Source organism: Jaculus jaculus, chromosome 1 (assembly GCF_020740685.1).
Source record: "Jaculus jaculus isolate mJacJac1 chromosome 1, mJacJac1.mat.Y.cur, whole genome shotgun sequence".
NCBI lineage: Eukaryota > Metazoa > Chordata > Mammalia > Rodentia > Dipodidae > Jaculus > Jaculus jaculus.
In genome coordinates this window covers 295,310,803-295,332,935 of record NC_059102.1, presented here as the reverse complement: position 1 = coordinate 295,332,935, position 22,133 = coordinate 295,310,803, and the positions used below count along the sequence as shown (strand labels likewise).

At 44.5% G+C, this 22,133-nt stretch overlaps 1 protein-coding gene and 1 pseudogene across 3 annotated transcripts; one reads left to right on the top strand and one right to left on the bottom strand.

The window, feature by feature from the left end:
• Positions 1–1,136: 1,136 nt before the first annotated feature.
• On the bottom strand, positions 1,137–20,680 carry Rnasel (ribonuclease L). 3 transcript variants are annotated; one of them, XM_045131966.1, is made up of 8 exons: positions 20,484–20,680; positions 19,499–19,769; positions 13,177–14,820; positions 10,258–10,343; positions 8,536–8,741; positions 8,159–8,291; positions 3,083–3,213; positions 1,137–2,099 (listed from the first exon to the last, which is right to left on the bottom strand). In XM_045131966.1, the coding sequence occupies exons 3-8, from the start codon at positions 14,654–14,656 to the stop codon at positions 1,931–1,933; spliced, it is 2,205 nt and encodes a 734-aa protein (XP_044987901.1). In that variant the 5' UTR covers positions 14,657–14,820; positions 19,499–19,769; positions 20,484–20,680; the 3' UTR covers positions 1,137–1,930. The 3 variants fall into 3 exon arrangements, with proteins under 3 accessions (XP_044987901.1, XP_044988020.1, XP_044987951.1); XM_045132085.1 differs by lacking the exon at positions 19,499–19,769; XM_045132016.1 differs by lacking the exon at positions 20,484–20,680 and having other exon boundaries at positions 19,499–20,471.
• LOC123458056 lies at positions 18,272–18,464 on the top strand (annotated as a pseudogene).
• Positions 20,681–22,133: the final 1,453 nt, after the last annotated feature.

Here is a 22,133-nt window from a genome sequence, read left to right as displayed (position 1 = left end):
ACTTTCTTTTTTTTTTTTGATTTTTCAAGGTAGGGGCTCACTCTAGCCCAGGCTAACCTGGAATCCACTCTGTGGACTCGGGGTGGCCTTGAACTCGTGGCGATCCTCTACTTCTGCCTCCCGAGCGCTGGGATTAAAGGCATGCGCCACCACGATCTGCTACTTTTCACATTTTTAAAGAGCAAGATGTCCTTCCTTAAAACATACCCTTGGATTTCTTATTTCGTCTTTTCTATTTTAGATACTACAAGTCACTAAATGTCACCCAAAGAAAATCAGACTTAATAAGACGAGTCAAAATTTTATTGAGTATATTTTACACATGGGCATTTTGATTGACATAACCAGATCACTATAAATCAGATGACCAAAGTTGAATTTTAAAACCTAAAGCAATCATCGTGTTTATGAAGATCAGGAGTTCAAGGCCAGCCAAGGCTACATGAAACCCTGTCTTTATAAATTAAACAAAAGGAATTTGTTAAAGGTAAGATCATATTGTTCATGTACAAAGGTGGTTCATCATTATTCAGTGACTACTTCTCAAGCACTACTACAGGGCAGACATTTCCCCAAGCAGTGAAGATACAAACTCAAAAATAGTGACTGGCCCTAAGGAGCTTCAATTCCAGCAGCAAGAAAATATATCTGAGACACTTTTCTGCTGGGTGGTCCCCACACTCCAGGCCTGAACTCAGAGCCAGTTCAAAAGGGTCCCAGCCCCTTCAGACAGGCTTTCTCAACCTCAGCACCACTGACATTTTGGTTTGCATAACGTGGTGTTGTGGGGGGGGGGGGCTTCATGCATAACAGAGTGTTGGATCACATCTCTGGTATCTACCTACCCAGTAACTGGGCTCCCCCACCACCAAGCTATGACACCAAAAGCTGCTTCAGACACTGCCAAATGACCCAAGTGAGAGCCACTGCCTTATTGCCTAGACCTATACTAGCACTCAACTAATATTGAATAAATAAATGAACCTCCTGGAGCCCTCTTAGCATAGTCTTTTTTTTATTTTTTGGGGGGGGGTATTTTTATTTATTTATTTGAGAGTGGTAGACAGAGAAAGAGGCAGATAGAGAGAGAAAGAATGGGTGCGCCAGGGCTTCCAGCCACTGCAGACGAATTCCAGATGTGTGCACCCCTTTGTGCATCTGGCTAACGTGGGTCCTGGGGAACTGAGCCTCGAACTGAGGTCCTTAGGCTTTACAGGCAAGCGCTTAACCGCTAAGCCATCTCTCCAGCCCAGCATAGTCTTTCTGCGTTTCAGCCAGAGGAGACAAGGAATGCTAATTAAATTTTTTAAATTTCCATATTAGATATCACCATCACCTCACCCATTTATTTATTTTTATTTTATTTATTTATTTATTTTGGTTTTTCGAGGTAGGGTTTCACTCTAGCTCAGGCTAACCTGGAATTCACTATGTAGTCTCAGGGTAGCCTAGAACTCGTGGTGATCCTCCTACCTCTGCCTCCCTAGTGCTGGGCTTAAAGGCATGCACCACCACACCCAGCCTTACCTCACCCATTTATGCAATGCTCTGTACAAGTCTGTGTGGTCTTAGTCAAGTCATTCAAACTCTCTGAGCCTCTCGTTCTTAAATGAGGGTCAGTTCTGTTTTGCAAATCATTTGGAGAATTAAATGAGATAATTGTTGTAAAGCCTATGGCCTTTGGAGTCTCGGCACTCTGTCCTTTGATATAGTTCCTGCCACTTAGCTTTCCCCACTAAAATGGACTAGCATAGTTTGGACACATACTGCTTTTGTATAAATGTGTCAAACTTACTGTGCCAGAAACTATCAAGTCAACTACCCAACTCAGCCCTCTCAAGCAACCAGGTTACCCAGAAGTCCCAGAGAGTTGCGACTTGCCAAGGGCTACACAGCCAATAATAAAGGGTTCCTTAACTTGTCTCCGTCGTCACTCAGGGTCCACTGGCTCAGCCACCTCCAGCACACTGAGGCTTGGTGGGGATTGAGGGAAATGTTTTTGATACTCTGTGTCCTTTAGTTTCTTATAGACATAGATCACCAGGTCTGGAAATGTCTTCTGAAAATAACAAGAAGGATCTCCAATTCTCTCCTTTAAGCTGAAATGAAACACAGATAGTTTGGTCTATCTGCCCAAACTCTTCACCCAACTTCATAGCACATGGCCCAGAAGCATAGTGAACTTTCTGGATTATAATAGCAGACAGAAGGACTTTGGAATCTAAAAGAACAAAATTTGTCTCCTGACTCTAATAACTGGACAACTTTTGGCCACTTAATCTTTCAGAACCTGTCTTTTCATTCATAAAAATGGAAATAATAATCCTACAACCACTTATATATAATCCCCGAATCCAAAAACGTAAGCCTGGACTACAAGGGGTTTTTGCATGGATATGTGTGCTTGCAGCTTAGCATTTTTTGGCAGCAAGAGAGGATAACTAGCACAATTTGCTGTTTGCTTTTTTTTTTTTTTTTTTTTGGTTTGCTCATATGTGCGTAGTGTGTGCATGTGTGTACGCAGAAACGCGTGCTTTGTGCACATTCATATGGAGACCAGAGGAAGACACCGGGTGTGTCCTCCTCCATCGCCCTTCTGTCTTGTTTCCCTGAGACAGTCTCTCGCTGAGCCTGGAGCTCCCTGGTTTTCTATTAGTATGGTTGCCGAGGAAGCCCCAGCAATCTTCTTCTCTCCACACCTCTTATCATGTGTGCCCACCTTTTTATGTGGGTACCAGGGATCAAACCCAGGGCCACAAGCCTGCACACCAAGGGCTCTTGCCTCCTGAGCCATCTCTCCAAGCTCCTGTGTTCAATTATTATAACCCTGCATCCAATTGCCATGGCTTTCCTGTCTTCTGTTCAATGAGGTCCAGCAAAAACTAAAAAGGAAGATGACAGCTTGCCTAACATGCCTATAATTAATGGTAAGGCAGCAGTGAGATCCCTTTTCTAAACAGAAGATAACTGCTTTTCTTTGATTAAAATAAATTTTCTTCTTTCCATTCAGAATCATTTAGAAGTGGATTTTCTAGCTGTTCTCACGTCACACAGGCATTATAAGAATGAAAACAGTACTCACTTTTGATTTACTTCCTCATCAATATGTTGTCCTATGTTCCGAATGAACTTTAGCAGATCCCCCACAGTGTTCTTATATCTCTTTCCTTTCTTATAGAAAGCATTCATTTTGCCCATAACATATTTGTCAATCTAAAAAAAAAAAAACCCAAAACAGTACACAAAAATGGGATAGCAACACAAAACAACTCCTGATGGTATATGAATCCTATAAGGCAAAAAAAAAAAAAAAAAACCCACAAATTTAAACATAAATCACCTTCTACTAAAAGCAAAACAAACCAATAGAAAGAAAAATGATATATGCTACAACATTAATGTAGTTATGTTGTGTTTTTTAGTTTTATTTATGGGCATTTATTTGTGTGTGTGTGTGTGTGTGTGTGTGTGTGTACGCGCGCGTGTGTACATGCCAGGGTCCCTTGTCACAGCAAATAAACTCCTGACACATGCACCACCTTGCATCCAGCTTTATGTGGGTAATAGGGAGTTAAACCAAGGTTAACAGACTTTGCAAACAAGTGCCTTTAGCCACTGAATCATCCTCCCAGGCTAATTGTGTTGTGTTTGAATGAAAGATTTTTTATTTTCATTTATTTATTTGAGAGAGGGAGAGAGAAAGAAAGGAAGAGGGAGGGAGAGGGAATAGGTCTTCCAGGGCTTCCAGCCACTGAAAACAAACTCCAGACACATGTGCCACCTAGGGCACCTGTCTTACATAGGTCCTGGAGAATCAAACCTAGGTCCTTTGGTTTTGCAGGCAAGACCCTTAACATCTCCTTAGCCCAAGAGATTTTCTTTAATATTCTATTTTTATTTATATATGAGAGAGAGAAAGAGAAAGAATGAGCATGCTGAGGACTTTAGCCACTGCAAATGAACTCCAAATGCATGTGCCACCATGTACATCTGGCTTAGGTGGGTTCTGGAGAATTAAACCTGGGTCCACAGACTTTGCAAACAAGCAGCTTAACCACAAAGCCATCTCTCCAGCCCATGAATGAGAGAATTTTAAGCAACTATGTTTTTGTCTATGTTTATCAAATTTCCATAAGAAATGAAGCATATTAAGATATCTTTATAGGAATGTAAATTAGCCCACCACTATGGAAATCAATATGGAAGTTCTTTAAAAAAATAAAATTAGATCTACCATATAACCCAGCTACTCCATTCTTGGATATTTACCCCAAGTACTCTAAGTCACACAGCACAGAAATACTTGCACATCAATATTTATTACAGATAAGTTATGGAGCCAGCCCAGGTGTCCTTCAGCAGAGGGATGGGTAAAGAAAATGTGCAATATATATATGTATATATGTATACACACACACACACAATGGAATTTTTCAACCATAAAGAAGAAGGAAGACATCTCATTTGCAGGAAAATGGATGCAACTGGAGATAATCATATTAAGTGAATTAAGCCAGTCATCTTGTTTGTGCATCCTAGATGTTTTAAAAATATTTTTTATTTATTTATTTGCAAGCAGAAAGATACAGAAAGAGAAAGATAGAGTTTGGGCACACCAGGGCCTCTGGTCACTGCAAATGAACTCAAAATGCATGTACCACTTTGTGCATCTGGCTTAAGTGGGTACTAGGGAATTGAACCTGAGTTATTAGGCTTTGCAGGCAAGTGCCTGAACCACTTAGTCATCTCGCCAGCCACAGATTCTAGATTTTATATAGATGCATAAGATAATGTATGTGTATTTGTCATGAAAACAGAAGTGAAACTACCTAAGGTAACAAAAATGACTAACAGAGGATGAAAAAAGGGAAGAACGGTGACATACAGAAGGAGAATATGCTCAGAGTTCATTATAAGGTCCTTGTCCTTGTGGAGCTGAGGAGATGGCTCAGAAGTTAAAGGCACTTGCTTGCAAAGCTTGCCAGCCAGGGTCAATTCCCCAGTACCCACATAAACCAAATGCACAAAGTGGTACATGTATCTGGAGTTTGTTTGCAGCAAGAAGAGACCTCAATGTACTCATATACTCTCTCTCTCTCTCTCTCTCTCTCTCTCTCTCTCTCTCTCTCTCTCAAATAAATCAATAAAATTATTATACACACACACACACACACACTAAAATGTCCTTATGAAACCCAGCACCATATACAACAAAAGCATATGACAATTAAAACATTATTAAAGGGCTGGAGAGATGGCTTAGCGGTTAAGTGCTTGCCTGTGAAGCCTAAGGACCCCAGTTCGAGGCTTGGTTCCCCAGGTCCCACGTTAGCCAGATGCACAAGGGGGCGCATGTGTCTGGAGTTCGTTTGCAGAGGCTGGAAGCCCTGGCGCGCCCATTCTCTCTCTCTCTCCCCCTCTATCTGTCTTTCTCTCTGTGTCTGTCACTCTCAAATAAATAAATAAATAAATAAATAAATAAATAAATAAATAAATAAATAAACAAACATTATTAAAAAATAATCTTTGGCCATTGCGTTAGGAAATTCACTCATTATGCTAGAAAACATGTTTATCCTTGAGGCTCTCCTTCTAGATTCACACTTGGTTACATTTCCTCCATAAGGAGCTTTGTTCAGATGGAAAGCAGCCTTGGAAACCATTCCCAAAGTAAATGCAGTTGCCTGGTGGATTAGTTGGTTTTATGCAGTTTCTTTGGAATTTGTTGTTGCTGCTGAAGTATATTTTCAAAAGATTGCTTGCTTCTCCAAATTTCCTAGGGTAACTTCTTCCATGTTAGTGCCTTACTCTTTCTCTGTGCTTATCATCCTGGTAAGGTGTTCCCATGTTTTGAAAGAGTGTAGTATAAGAGGACAAAAGGGAACAACCATGAGGAGAGAGCCCCTGGTAGTTGGGGGCTCTGTGGAGATGGCCCAGGCCTGTGCAGAGCCCACGTAAGCAACGCTGAGTGGTGTAAGAGAGGACGGGAGCCTGAGACACTAACGACGTGCTGTCCTCTGAAAACCTTGGGTTCTAGTCCCGTCTGCCAAAAACAAATTGTGTAGCCGCAAAAAAAAAGGGAGTAAGTCACTAACGTCAACAGAAAAACATGTGAATTTTTTAAGGTATGACTTTATTGGATAGGGATGTAGATCAGTTGGTAAAATGCTTGCCTACATGCACAAAGCCCTGAGCTTGATTCTCCAGCAACACCTGGAACACCAGCACTGGGGAGGTGGAGGCAGCAGGGTAAGAAGTTCAAAGTCACTCTTGGCTACACTGCAAATTCAAGACCAGCCTGGGATACATTAGACTGTCTCAAAAACAAAAGAAAAAAGAAAAAAAGTACATGAATTTAAATCAAGCAGATTTCAATTTAAGTCAATGAAATTTGAGGGGAAATAAAGAACCAAAGAAATGTTTTTTGGCATTATCCAGCAGAGTTCTGTGTGTGAATAAGGGCTCTCTCCTTCTCTCTGAAGTGGATTTTGCCTGATTATTCTCATTGATTCATTAATTCCTCTAATAGTCATATGGTCATCAAGCATTATTATATAATCATCACCATTATCTGCTCTAATTTCAATTTCTCTGTTTCTATAAAGTTAAAGTGTGAGCTGAAGCCTTACAAAGGATTGTGGCACGCATACTCCATACCAGGGATATCACAATCATCAAGACAGTAAACTGTCTCTGCCCTCATGGAACCTGGAGGCCAGCAATGCAAACAGACATGAAGACAAGTGAAGGAAGGAAAACAAAATGAGAACCAGAAGCAAAGGCCTAGAGAAGCAGAGGCCTAGGATCAGGAAGCTGTTGGTTTCAAAGACATGAAGGTTCCGGATTCTCCCAGAGTGCCTTGGACATGACAGCGGGGCACCCAGCAAGAACACCACATCATTTCTGCAAGCTTCTCAGCCCCCATAGGAACCTTGCATATTCTAGTTTATGTGCCCAGACACTCTTATCAGGCCAACACACAACTGGTATTTAATAAATGTTAATAATAATCATGATGAAGGCCCTGGTAATAAGAACTAGATTAAGATGATGGTTCATTTAACTCCACAAAATTAAAATTAATTTAAATTCTACAGAACTTGTCTTGAGGAGGGAAAATTTGTGAGATCATCTTTTCTTCAGTTTATTTTCTCAGAATAATGTAGGTCTGCATGTGAATCCTCAGAGATAAGACCACTCATAAGCCGCAGAGGCAGCCAGCCTATACCTAAGCTGAGACCTCATGGGCGTACTTCCCTTAGCTTAGGCTCTGTTTGGTCCATTTCTTCTGTCATAATGTTAATAAAACTCGTGGCCAAGCTTGAAGGAATGGCTTATGGGCTAGGTCAAGGCCATCCTAAGGCACAGACTGAATAACAGTCTGTCAGGAGACCTGGGCTCTGATAGAGGGAGCAGAGACCTGAAAGAGGCAAGTGGGCTGGGGAAAATCACCTCATTCGCTACCTGGTGTGAACAGGATAATGATAGAAAACAAGTCAGAAAAATGACAGAAACAAGCCATTCTAGAAGCAGCTGCTGGGGAGTGAACAAACCAGGGGGAATATCAGCAAAGGCAGAGAAAACAGGGGAGAACCAACATCCACTGATGTTGACAAAAAGACCAAAAGATAGTTGACTGCCCACCATGAGATGTCCCATCTCTACATCTACTGGGGCCCAGAATAAATTGCTGCTGAGAAGTGGCAACATGAATACTGCTCTTACTGCTAGCCTGACAACCACATCCAGGGTGATGGTGACAGATACAGTGATCAATAAAAACACATCAAAGCAGAAATCCAGAGGCTACAGACAACTCAACACTAAATCAGACTGCCAGCAGGCCTACCATGGCTCAGGGAACACTGTGGAAGAGAGGCAGAAAGATTCTAAGAGCCATAGAGTGGGTGGAAACACCCTGAAGCATGACCCCCTGCTATACCATAAGAACTAAATGAGGTCTTCATGACCCCACAGTGAATACCATACTCCCAGTAAGGAGGAGCCCCCAGGGTAGTGGGAGCAGGGGCAAGGAGATAAAAGAGTATATATAGTTTGTTATAATTTATATAAAATTAAATCAAATTTTAAAAATAATATAAACACTACACAACCTCATTTCTGGAACAATTTCCTATACCATAGGAATAGTTCGTACCTTAGACGTCCATAAATCAAAACTTCTAGAAGTATTCGATGTCTCAGGTTGCAGTAGTTGAAGGAGATTACTTTCAGCTTTTCGGCATTTGATGTCAGATTCATTTCCCACATCCTGAAGTGTCCTGTAGCGGCTGAGGAGGATAGAACTATCATGATTATCTCAAACTTTCCACTCTTTCCATGATGAGAAAACTGAAATTCTATACAATGAAAGAGGAAGTCACTTTTCTTCCCACTTAGTCCTCAGAAGGTAAGACCAGGACCAGGATGTTAATGCCAACGTGAGAGAAAAGCCGAGGTGTACTGAGCCCAGGCCTGGCTGCTGCCCACACTACTCCACCTTCTCCAGGAGATACACGCTTGCAATTTACTTACTTCTCCCAAGTCCAAAAGAAGGGATGTCCCAGCAGGTCATTCAAACAATCCCTCACATTCTCCCCAGGACAGAACAGGTGATGAATGAGGTCTCGAGTCTCCTCATCTGGAGAATGCCGAATCACCTCTTCATTATTTTGAGCTTTCAGTGTTTCAAAAGGGATCTCACCCTTCTTGACCACGTACAGGACTAGCCGTCCCAGGGCCTATGCAGAAGCCACAAAACAAGCCAAAGATGCAGTGAGTTCTCTCTCTGGATAACCTTTGAAGGTGTAATCATTCATTTTGACTGTCGACTTGACTAGATTGAGGCCTGCCTAGAAGATTAGTAAAGCACACCTCTTAGGGTGTCTATGAGGGTATTTTCAGAAGGGATTAGGTTCTGACCTGCTAGATTTAACATCTGAATAGGCATTTTGGAGATGTTGGGACTGTGGAAAGTGGGGCCTGTTTTTGAGGAAGCAGGGACACTGGGACTGCTCCACCAAACCCTCAATTCCACAGTGGGCTGGAAGCTCTGCAACTGTGATCGAAATAAATTTTTGTTGCTCTAAATTGTTATCTCCAGCATTTTGGCCACTGCTACACAAAGGTAAAACATACAGAAGGTATGGTGCAGGCTAAGTGAAAGTGGAGGATGGGAGGAATTTCAAGGCATCTGCAGACTTCTAACAGAGAGAAGACACAGCTCTGTGCATAGAAAGTTCTCCAAGGCAGTATAGACATACAGTTTAGATTTGTGAGGAATACAAGATAGCCCTGGTCCAGAGATGTTGGGACAGACTTCTTGACAGCAGAGGGATTTGAGGTAGGTCTTAAATATACTGAAAGAACATAGAAAAGTCAGGCAAACAGAGAGTGCTTTACACAAAGGGGATACCTTGAGACTTCCTGGAAAGTGGGACTTTGGGTCCAGCCCTATATGAGGCATCAGTTAATGGAGCCTGTCCAGGTATGTAAGGACATAGAGCTGGCCCCAGAAATTAGGTCACAGCAGGAAACAAAAGCAAAGAAGGAAGTCAGCATAGAAGCTATCTGAATAGATACCCTTTGGGAAATATCTGAACCTGGAACCACCACATCATGAAGCCAGGGAAGTCTGGCTATTGGTTTACTATGCAGGAGAAAACTGTCCAAGCATGTCCCATGAGCTTGGGGCTTTGTTCCATCTGTGTCCTCTCAGGAACACCAGCTACTTCAGAGCCTTAACTTCTTGGCAGGTTCTGTCTCTTCTAGGCAGAGGATTGGCCTCATTGCTTCTAGGAGTTTCTGAGGCCTCAGGATCTGGTCTTCTTTGGTGTTCAGCATATAAATTTGAATAGCATGAGGAAAGAAATCTCATTTATTTTACTCTGTGGCCAAAAAAGGGGGGGGGAATAAAATATAAAACCCTTCCTGCAGGACCTTTGAGGTAGAAATACATCCTGGAAGTATTTGATTAAGTTACTTGTTTAGCTAGTGAGAGAAGAAGGAGATAATAAGAAGTACAGAGAGCAGCCACAGCAAGAAGAGACTCCACGCTGACCCAACCATTATGCCATCTCTGCACACTGGAAGCTCTGCTATAGAGAGATCCAGGGAGATGTCATTGCTTGCAGGGCAGTAAAGACAGTGAACAGGATGGGAGAAAGCTTTGGAAAGTCTTTACTTCCTGGCTAAATAAGCATGTTGCTGAATGGCCCTAGGAAATGAGTCAATGAACAAAGAAGAAGCAGAGATTACCTCCAAATCTCTCTGGACTTCTTGTGGATCTCCCATCCACTTGAGGCTATGATCAAAATCTGCCAGGCGAACAGCATTCTTGGAATCTAAGGAATAATTTCAAAGGTGCATGGAAAATATTTATTCTTCATTATGTGACAGTCAATGCATTTAAATAAATATATAGCTTCATGTACAATGTATTCTCTTTGAGACGGGCCAACAGTCCAGGACAGATAACAGAAAGCTATGAGGGTGAAATTAACCAGCTGCCCTGTCCTGCAGTTCCTAGAGGCACAGCACAGCCTTATGAAGGGGCTGCTGGCAATAGTTAATGTAACATGTTGTGGCCAACTAACAACTAACCAATGATGCTCCTGTTGCAACAGTGGCATGTCTGTTATGGGGGAAAACAACTGCTCTCTGTATTTGAAGCCCACTTCATGGGAGAGAATTCATACCTGGTACTGAAAACCTCATCACAAGCCTATGACTGGGGAGGTCATAAGCCCTGGGGGGAAGCTACTTCTATTGTTTGGCTAAATGGATATATTATATCCACCAAACTGCCCCCTAAATACTTGTGTTTATGTCCATATATTAATGTTGCTCTCCCTTTCGGCTAGAGAAACGTTTCTTTTCAGATGTTGGAGACCATTAGGGAGACTCACAACTCAGCAAAGAGCTGAGAAAAAAATGACAGCGACATATATGGCACTGAGAAACGTCTCTACCATACCCTCCAAGGACCACTGTGGAAGAGGTGGTGGGAAGAACGTAAAAGCCAAAGGTTGGAGAGAGGAGTGCTTTGGAATGTTGTCTTTCAGACATAAAGTGGCCACTGCATTCATGATCTCAGCGGCTGATGCTACATACACAAGACCTGCATAATATAAGGGGGGAAATCATGGTATCAAAATAAAATAGGACGACTGGAGAGATGGCTTAGTTGTTAAGGCACTTGCCTGCAAAGCCAAAGAACTCACATAAGCCAGATGCACAGGTGGCGCATGCGTCTGGAGTTTGTATGCAGAGGCTGGAGGCCCTTGTGTGCCTGTCTCTCTCTCTCAATCTCTCTCTGTCTCTTTTTCTCTCTCACTTTCTTCTTTTTTCTCCCTAAATCTCTCTCAGATAAAGAAATAAATAAAATATTTTAAAAATAAGAGAGAGACTAGTTGGAAAGAAGCAGGTGGGGGAGGGGGAGGGGACAAAAGAGGAGTAAAGGGAGGGGACCAGGATGAGGGTACATTGTGTATATGAATGGAGGTTGTCAATAAAAAAAAAAAAAAATGTTTTAAGAATGTCTTGGCCTAACATTCCACTCAGTAAAGCCAACCAGCATCAGGCCACTCTGAGTTTTAGATTGAAATCAATAATGTGCTTGTACCAAGTTAATGCTTCCTTGTTCCCATCATATGCTGCACCCTTCTTGAAGGAAGCCATGAACCCTCAGAAGAGTGATGAATGAATGGTAGAAGTCAGGAACAAGATAAAAAGATACGTTAGGGATTTATCCCCCGTAACTAGCTTGAAGGAGTCTGTGAAAGATGGCTGTGTGACCCCAAGTATTATGAAGGCTGATGTAATTGTGTACTTTTAGAATCTTTGATTCCAAATTTACATATTAAAGTTGTCTGGGAACCTTCAGTCTAACCAGCATGATTCTACTGAAGTATTCATCCAGCATAGCTAGGCATGGTGGCTCACTCCTATCATTCCAGTGCTCAGGAGGCTGAAGCAGAAGCCTGGATTTCCTAAGAACTAAAACAATGGGTGAAGAAAAACACAGCCCAAGTATTTCGTAGACAAGTGTCCCTAGACAGGGAAACAGATCTCACTTAAATAAATCCATAAGTGTAAAACTAATTGCAATTTTGGAACTGTTAGCAAAAAGTATAAAATATTCCATTAACATAACTAGTGGTGGTGCTGAATTGGAAAGGCAAGTGGAGTGGGGAAAACATGATTTTTTTTTTACTATTAGATTTAATGAATGTTGTTAACATGTTATAATCTTTTTTGAACACTTAAGCCTAATTGCTACTTAAATCACAGAATTCTGTGTATGGGCAGTTTAAAACAAAATCTGCTCTCTACCCTTAGGCCAGAAAGCCTCAGTTTTCTAATGTCTTTGGCCCATTTTTTTTTATTGTTATTTATTTAACAGAGAAAGAGGGAGAGGGAGAGAGAGAGAGAGAATGGGCGTACCAGGGCCTCCAACCACTGCCAACGAACTCCAGACACATGTGCCCCCTTGTGCATCTGGCTAACGTGGGTCCTGGGGAATTGAACCTGGGTTCTTTGGCTTTGCAGGCAAGCTCCTTAATCACTAAGCCATCCCTCCAGCACCCATTTTCTTTTTAAATCAGACTGCTTCCTATTCTCATAGTTGACTTCTGGGGGCTCTGCATATTTTGGTTAAGAATGCATTATCTTCTTTTCATTCTCTTGAGAAGAATTTTTTTTTTCAGTATAGAAAATCCTTAATTTTAGTGGAATCAACTAATCTTAATTTTTTTTTTCTTCATAGATCATGTCTTTTATATTTCACCTAAGATGTCATCACCACACCCGGGATTTTCTCCTCTGTTCTAGGAAATTTGATAATTTTAGAGTTGAGGCTAGGGATCGAACCCAGGTCTTTGCTGATGCTAGGCAAGTGCTCTACCACTGAGCCACATCCCCAGCTTCGAGCTTTAAGCGTTAATTAGGTCATGAGGTTCTGCCCTCACGGACGAGGTGCTCTCTTGCACTCCCTTGACCTCCTGCCTTCCACGACGGGGGACGGCTCAGCCACGGAAGGCGTCTTCTCGCCTGCACTTTCTGTTGCTCTGGCAAGCCTGCAACACTCTGCACGGAAACAAAGCTGTGTTCGGTGGGAGCTCCTCCGTCCCGGGGTGCTCTCTCTCGCTCAGCCTAGTTTGAGGCACGGGGACTCACCTATTAAGATGTTGCACGGCTGCAGATCCTGATGGGTGTACCCGCAGGTCAAGTGTAAGTGCCCGACAGCCTTGAAGACGGACAGCAGGACCCTGCGCGAAAGCCTGTCTTCCCCGCCCCCCGCGGCTTGCTGGGCGCCAGCCCGCAGGAGCTCGGGCAGCGTCCGCTCGCAGAGGGCCACGCACACGTACACGCAGCCCCGGCGGCTCTCGCTGCCGTGGAACGTCACCGCGTGGCCGCTGTGCGCGCAGCTGCGCAGACAGGACAGCTCCCGGAGCGCGCGGGCGCTGCCCTCGCGGAACAGCTTGACGGCCACCTCCCGCTCCTCGTAGAAGCCCAGGTAGACGCCCCCGGCGGACGTGTCGGCCACTTTGAACTCGTGGTCCAGGAAGATCTTGAGCTTGCCGATCAGGGGGCGGTAGATGCCGCGGAGCTTCCTCAGGGCCGGGCCCCAGCGTGGGCTCCGAGGGGTCCACTCCTCCTCGGGGGCGTCCACGTGCTCCGGAGCCCCGTACAGGAGGAGAAGCTCCGCCAGCGAGGGGTCGTAGTTCCGCCTGGCGATGCCCACGAGGTCCCCGCACTCGGTGCTCGCTCCCTCCTCGCACAGCAGCCGGACGACCTCCGGCAGCCGCAGCTCCACGGCCAGCAGCAGCGCCGTGCGGCCCCGGCCGTCGGCGGCGTCGAGCTCGACGTCCTCGCGGCCCAGCAGCCGCCGCACCAGGCCCGCGCGCCGGCTCTCCACCGCCAGCGCCAGCGCCGTCTCCCCGCCCTCGCCCCGCGCGCTCGCGTCGGCCCCGCGGTCCAGCAGCAGGAGGCCCGCGGCCGCGGCGCCGTCGTCGTCGCGGGCGCGCAGCAGCGCGTGGACCAGGGCGCTCCTGCCCATGTTGTCGCGCGCGTTGACTTCGGCCCGCATGTCGTCCAGGAGGGTCCTCACCACGTCCACGTGGCCCTGCTCCGCCGCGTCCATGAGCGCCGTGGCGCCCCCTTTCCCCAGCCGCCGCAGCTCGGCCCGGGCCTCTCGGCGCAGGTTCACGTCCGCGCCGTGCTCGTAGAGGAACCGCAAGGCGTCCGCGTGGCCGTGCCCGGCGGCCTCCATGAAGGCCGTGAAGCCATTGGCGTCGCGCTCGTTGACGTCGGCCCCGGCCGACAGGAAGAGCTGCAGCAGCCGCACGTGGCCGTGGACGGCCGCGGTGATGAAGGGCGTGGCCCCGTTCTTCTTCCTCGCGTGAGGGTCGGCGCCGTGGCGAAGCAGCAGCTCCGCGATGTCCACCCTGCCGCGCTGCACCGCGTTGTGCAGCGGGGTCCAGCCGCCCTGCTCCTCCGAGACGTTGACGTCAGCCCCCCTTTCTAGCAGTTGCTGGATCCAGGGGACGTCTTGCTTTTGAACAGCTTTAATCAACAGAAGATCGTCCTCTGTGGCCTTCCCAGTCCTGGAGGAAGTGGATTCCTCTTGGAGGTGGCTGTGACCCGTGGCCTCCATGATGGTAAATGCCTGTGGCTACAACTTTGCGCCTTTTCTTTGAAAAAAATGGACGCTTAACTTCTCTGGGACTTGATGGGAGTTTTTGGAGTGCCGATTGGGATTATCTGGCTAGGGCCAGTGGTATGAACAGAAGCAGCATGTTCAGTCTTCTGACCTCCCATCTGAACACAAGAAACAAGCAATTCATAGGCTCAGAACAGGGAAAAGACGTTCATCTTTTCTAAGTCTTTTTTGTTGCGTTGGTTTTATTTTTGTTTTTTGTTTTTGTTTTTTTCCGAGGTAGGAGGCTCACTCTAGCCCAGGCTGAGCTGGAACTCACTTTGTAGCCCCAGGCTAACCTCAAACTCACATACATCCTCCTACCTCAACCTCAGCAGTGGTGGGATTGAAGGCATGCATTACCATGCCCAGCACATTTCCTTTTCCAATATAGAACTTCTTAATTATAAAATACTATGGATATATGTAATTTAAAAATATTAAAAACACAATATGGAGACATTGTTCAACAGTGAAAGGCACTTGCTTGCAAACCTGCCAGTCCCCGTTCACTTTCCCAGTACCAATGTAAAGCCATATGCACAAAGTAGAGCATGCATCTGGGATTCCTTTGCAGCGGCAAGAATCCCTGGCTACCCATTCACTCTCTTTCTCTCCCCCCCCCCTGTCTATTTCTATCTCCTCACAAATAAGTAAAAATTATTTTATAAAAAATATGAAAAACAGCAATACCCTACCTCAAAAAATCAAAACAAAACAAATGCAAAACATAGCTTTATACTCACACCACTCAGAAATAGCTACTAGTCATATTTAATAGATTATTATAGTTTTTTTAAGTTGGAGTCATGTTTAATTTTGTATTCTGTTTCCATTATATATAATATGCATTAAATACTTGGTTTTTTAAATTTATTTATTTGAGAGAGAGAGGCAGAAGAGAGAGAATGGGCGCATCAGGGCTTCCAGCCACTGCAAACGAACTCCATTCACATGCGCCCCCTTGTGCATCTGGCTTACGTGGGTCCTGGGGAATTGAGCCTCAAACCAGGATCCTTAGGCTTCACAGGCAAGCGCTTAACCGCTAAGCCATCTCTCCAGCCCCTACATGTTTTATTTTTGTTACTGTTTATTAAGTATTTTAAATTACATTTTAAAATGAAACATTTTCAGGGAAGGATTATGGCAGAGAGAAGGGGTGGGATGAGGGTTAATCAAAACTAAAGATGTTCAGAATAAGCCATATGGAAGCCAACGTCTTTGTTAGCTAACTAAAAGCACATATAATTTGAAAGAGAGAGTTTGAGTACAAGCACCCTAAAGAGGGATAGAGTGTTGAGCCCAGAAGCCATAGGCGCTCACAGAAAAATCCCACTGCCAGGGTGCGATACCACCTAGTAAGTGGTTGGTCAGGGAGGCCCCTGAGTCCCATAAAACAACGCTCTTAAAAAAAAAAACAAAAAAAAAACACATTGTTATTTATTTATGAGAGAGAGAGAAACAGACAGAGATAGAATGGCATGCCAGAGCCTCCAGCCGCTGCAAATGAACTTCGGACACATGTACCACCTTGGACATCTGGTTTACATGGGTCCTGGGGAATCAAACCTGGGTCCTTTGGCTTTGTAGGCAAGTGCCTTAACCACTAAGCCATTCCTCCAGCCCAAAACAATGCTCTTGATTGCCACCAGAACTAGATGATATGACCCTATTGCTGAAGACTCCACCTGCTTCAGTTGTAGGACACAGGAATCAAGCTAGGACTGAGCCAGAAACCACCTCCCTGCAGGCTTGCTGTTATGGTGCTGGAAAGTGCTTCACAAACTGCGGGGGGAGAAAAGTAATCTATGGGGATTTGGGGGGAGTGTGTGTGTTTTTTTTGTTTCTTTGATTTTTTGAGGTAGCTCAGGCTGACCTGCAGGTCACTATGTGGTCTCAGGATGGCCTCGAAATCACGGCAATCCTCCTACCTCTGCCTCCCTGCCAGTCAGCCAAGAAGTGCCCAATAGTGCAATAATGGTATGATTGCTCTCAGATTGGATTTAAGCTCCACTAAGTGGGAGGAAATTCACGCCTGGTACTGAAAATCTAGGCAAAAGCCTATGGTTGACGTAAGCCCTAATGAGGAAGCTGCTACTGTTGTTTGGCTTAATGGACACATTATGGCCACCAAATTGCTGTGTCTAAAGTTATGTGTTGGCCTGGAGAGATGGCTCACAGGTTAAGGCACTTGCCTGCAAACCTTAATAATCTGGGTTTGATTTCCCAGTACCACATAAAGCACAAGGTGGCTCATGCATCTGGAATTTGTTTGTAGCAACTAGAGGCCCTAGCGTGCCCATTGTCTCCCTCCCTCTCTCTCTCTCTCTCTCGCTTTCTCTCTCTCTCCTTGCAAATAAGTAAATAATATTTTTTAAAAAATTATGTGGGGCTGGAGAGATGGCCTAGCAATTAAGGCGCTTGCCTGAAAAGCCAAAGAACCCAGGTTTGATTCGCCAGGACCCATGTAAGCCAGATGCACAAGGTGGTGCATGCATCTGGAATCTGCTTCCAGTAGCTGAAGGCCCTGACACGCCCATTCTCTCCCTCTCTCTCTCTCTGCCTCTTAAATAAATAAATAAATAAATATTTTAAAAATGTATGTGTATATCAAATATTAATGCTGCTCTCACTTTTGGTTGGAGGTTTTTCAGATAGCAGTGACTACTGGGGACACTCAACAGTACTGAGAAAAAGTGACATAGACAGTTGAGTGTTCATCACTGACATCTCTATTGTACCCTACAAGTTTCAGGAACTGTTGCAGAAGAGAAGGCAGAAAGAATGTAGGAGCTAAAGGATGGGTAGAAGTGCTTTGGAATGCACTCCAGACACAAGGTTGCATTCATGACCTCACAGTAACTGTTGCTACCTGCCCAAGACCTGCATTATATTGGGCCCATCAACATGTTATGTATGATGGAGGAGGACCCCCCAAAAAAACATCAAAATAGAACAGGGAATATTTGGGCTGGAGAGATGGATTGGTGGTTAAGGCGTTTGCCTGCAAAGCCGAAGGACCCAAGTTTGATTCCCCAGTACCCACGTAAATCCAGATGCATAAGGTGGTGGATATGTCTGGAGTTCATTTGCAGTGGCTAGAGGCACTGGTGCATCCATTCTCTCTCTCTCTCTCTCTCTGTCTCATCTGTCTCTTTCTCTGTCTCAATAAATAATAAAATATTTAGAAGAAAAAGAGAAGAGGGGCTTAAGAGGAGGAGGGGTGGCTAAGGGGAAAAAGGAGAGTGGTGGGAGGGGATTATGTAAATTTTTACCTAGCCAGGCCTGGTGGCGCATACCTTTAATCCTAGCAGAGGTAGGAGGACTGCCATGAGTTAGAAGCCACCCTGAGACTACGTAGTGCATTCCATGTCAGCCTGAGCCAGAGTGAGACCCTACCTCAGAAAAACAAATAATAACAATAATAATAATAAATAATAATTTTTTATCTAATAAAAAGGATTCATGACTCCATGGGAAACACCAATAACCCCACTAAGGAGGGCCCTCGGTGGACTGGGGACAGGAAAGAGAGAATATTAGAGTGTACCCTGATGGGAATTTGATCAGCATCTGATAGGGTCATACAGTAAAATTCATAAGCTATCAAAAGAAAAATAAAATTAACCATAAGGAGGAGGCAAAACATTCTCTCCTGAGCGTGAAGTTGGTTCTCGGTGTTGCTTTACAACTGCCACTTGCCATTTGATGATTGTTCCTGCTCTCCTTGGGAGCAGATAGAGAGAGAGGATGCAGTCTGAGTGGCCAAAAAAAAAAAAAAAAAAAAAAAGGAAATAAAACCATTCCATCAATTTGCCCAATTGTATTAAGAAATCAGTATACTGATTCCTTCTAATGGTGAGTTTTGTCTTTTTTTTTTTTTTTTTTTTTTTTTGGTTTTTCGAGGTAGGGTTTCACTCTAGCCCAGGCTGACCTGGAATTCACTATGGAGTCTCAGGGTGGCCTCGAACTCACAGTGATCCTCCTATCTCTGCCTCCCGAGTGCTGGAATTAAAGGTGTGTGCCACCATGCCTGGCGAGTTTTGTCTTTGTATGCCTATCACACTTTTCATGGGCACACATCAGCTTTTAAAATATATTTTTTTTTTAATTTTTACTTATATATGAGAGAATGGGTGCACCAGGGTCTCCAGCTGCTACAAATGAACTACAGATGCGTGATCCCTCTTATGCTTCCATGGGTTCTGGGGAGTTGGGGAATAGCCACTCAACCATCTCTCTAGTCCACATATCAGCTTTTAACCCAGTTCACCTACTTCACTTACTTAGTATTTCCTAATTTTTCTCCTTCATCCACCTGTCATGAACCTGTGAGATGCTCTTTTGCTAATAATAAATAAAAATAATTTTAAAAACCTCCAGGGATTTCCCATTGGGGAGAATAAAGGTCCCAGACCTTAGTGTGACCCTCAGAATCCACTACATTCAACGCTTCTTCTCCACCTTCATCCCTCTTTCTGTCATCATTTAGCATCACTTTCAGTTTCCTGATATTTTCAAACCTAGATTTCATGTTGAGTTATGCTTCTATGCAAATCATACATGCTTCTAGACAAATAATATATAAAGGCTTTCCTAAATTCGAGCTATAAAAACCCATCTTCACAAAAATTTAACATTTACTAACAATTCCAAATGATGTTGCAGAAAATTCAGCTCATTTGACCTTATTTTTTATGATAGATCTTCTGATATAGTTTTCATATAATAGAATTCAAAACATTTCATGGTTAGTTAAGAAAATAGACTGCTTTTTTCAATATATGTAAACATACTTACCAGTTGTTGATGGCTTTAAGAAAATCAAAGAATTCTTATTTAATAAGAAAAATACACTGCATGGTCTTTGTCCAGTTGTTTTTCTGTTGAGCTTGATCACTGTGCTTGCTGGCTTGGTGTATGTCAGCTTTGTGCCAGGGTATGTTTACTCCAAGTAGCAGTGGAAATATATGCATTCTCACTTCAGCTTTAAGTCCCTGGGTGTGTGACTTAAATGTCACTTCCTGGTTGTGTAATCTTAGATTGTTGATTCTCACTTATGTTTCTGAAACTAAAGACACCAATATAGTAATAAGTAGAATGCAGTAAATAAGTAGGATGTGTAGCAAATGTCAGCACTCGTTGAATGGTAGAGGCCATCATGTCTCTTTATGAAATTTTTGTTTAACAAATCCTATCCTGTCCCAGCCCATGTTCACATAAATGCTATGCAAATAGGAGAGCTGGTCAAGTCAGTTTGCCAGCCATCCTCAGTGGACTCTGGATACCTTAGATTCAATCCAGACACCAGACAGAGCCAAGCCACTACCCCAGCATTGAGATGACAGCATCTATCAGCTACAGGATCCACAAAGCCACTGCGTTTTGATCTGATCAGTCATGTGACATAGCATGAACCCCAGACAATGACATCTTTCAAGTGTGTGTATAGACGGTCCTGGCATTCCTGAACGAGGAGAGAGGGGAAGAAAAGCAAGAAACCAGGGAGGAAAGCGGGGAGTCTGGAGACAGCCGTGCCGCCAGCCAGGCTGCCTTTCACTTTCGTTTTCTCCCGTGCAGGAAGCAGAGCCGAAACCATGATGGATGGAGGGACAGAACCCTGCAGGGAAGGCTGGGGATCATGGGGCTCCTTCCAGGTGGCCAGGGGGTTAGGAATGCCTCTTCTGCTCCCCATGTGCCCCAGGCCCTTTCATTCCCAGGGCCCAAGGGATTTTGCAAAGAAATTCTCCACGGCTGCCAGTTCTCCATCTCCTGTCCATCTTACCTTCCAAACTCGGGCTTCTCTAAAGTTAACCCCTTTAGAGCAACTAATCCTTGAAGCTGATACCCCAGGAGGAGGATTTCCTTCTGGCTGCCACTGAGCCACCAGGGTGGAGCCCAGGAAGGAATGAGAAAGCAAGCTGCCACACCAGCCAAGGCAGGCAGGAAGCAGCCTGAGCAATTTTCACTCCTTGGAGGAAGGCATTCTCTGCCTGCCCTTGGATGAGGGCTCACAGTGACTAGTCTCAGCCTCTCTCCCTTAAAGTCGCAGCCCCTTGCTCCATCCATGGCTCCTCTGTGGTTTCCCTGTTATTGCAAACACCCTGTTGTCTTGGTGGGGAAAACGAAAAATAAACAACCCTAGTTACCATTCAATTAGTATATATCGAGCACTGTGTTGCCAGTGACTTGGAAATGTACTTGTTCTGAGCACTTTACAGACATTAATGCATATAATTAAATTCTTTTGAAATAACTACTATTTTTGCATGTATATGTATGTGCATGTGTATGTGTGCATATGTGGGATATACATATGTGTTCATGGTGCCCATGCATATGTGTGGTACAGTGGTTTACCATGCAAAGTCATAACGTTCTTCAAGCAGCTTACTTGTTTGTTTTTTCAGTTTTCCAAAGTAGGGTCTCACTCTAGCCCAGGCTGACCTGGAATTTACTATGTATTCTCACGCTGGCCTCAAACTCATGGTGATCCTCCTACCTCTGCCTCCCGAGTGCTGGGTTTAAAGGCGTGTGCCACCACCACACCTGGCTTAGCAGCTTGCTTCTTTTTTTTTTTTTTTTTTTTTTGTGACAGGGTCTCACTCTAGCCCAGGCTGACCTGGAATCACTATGTATCTCAGGGTGGCCTCAAACTCACGGTGATCCTCCTACCTCTGCTTCCCGAGTGCTGGGATTAAAGGCATGCACCACCACTCCCAGTTTAGCAGCTTGCTGCTTTTCTCTTTTTTTTTTTTTAATTTTTTTAAATTTATTTATTTATTTGAGAGCGACAGACACAGAGAGAAAGACAGATAGAGGGAGAGAGAGAGAATGGGCACGCCAGGGCTTCCAGCCTCTGCAAACGAACTCCAGATGCGTGCGCCCCCTTGTGCATCTGGCTAACATGGGACCTGGGGAACCGAGCCTCGAACCAGGGTCCTTAGGCTTCACAGGCAAGCGCTTAACCGCTAAGCCATCTCTCCAGCCCAGCAGCTTGCTTCTTAATGGGAAGAGACAGATCATAAATAACCTTTAAAAATTAACATATAAGGGGGCTGGAAGAACAGCTTAGCAGTTAAGGCACTTGCCTGCAAAGCCAAAGGGCCCAGGTTTGATTCTCCAGGACCCACATTAGCCAGATGCACAAGGAGGTGCACACATCTCGAGTTCCTTTGCAGTGCCTGGAGGCCCTGGTACACTCATTCTTTCTTCCCTCCCCACTTTCTCTGTCAAATAAATAAAATATTTTTAAAATTAACATATAAGGGCTGGAGAGATAGCTTAGTGGTTAAGGCATTTTTACCTGCAAAGCCAAAGGACCCAGGTTTGATTCCCATGGACCCGCATAAGCCAGATGCACAAAGGGCACATGTGTCTGGAGTTTGTTTGCAGTGGCTAGAGGCCCTGGCATGCCCATCCTCTCTCTATCTGT

Excerpts from the sequence above, each read along its gene's own strand:
- Rnasel (XM_045131966.1), bottom strand. The coding sequence starts at position 14,656 with ATGGAGGCCACGGGTCACAGCCACCTCCAAGAGGAATCCACTTCCTCC. Across the intron at positions 8,742-10,257 it reads AAGTCCAGAGAGATTTGGAG|GCCCTGGGACGGCTAGTCCT; the intron begins GTAATCTCTGCT and ends GCTTCTGCATAG. Across the intron at positions 2,100-3,082 it reads GATGAGGAAGTAAATCAAAA|CTTAAAGGAGAGAATTGGAG; the intron begins GTGAGTACTGTT and ends GTTTCATTTCAG.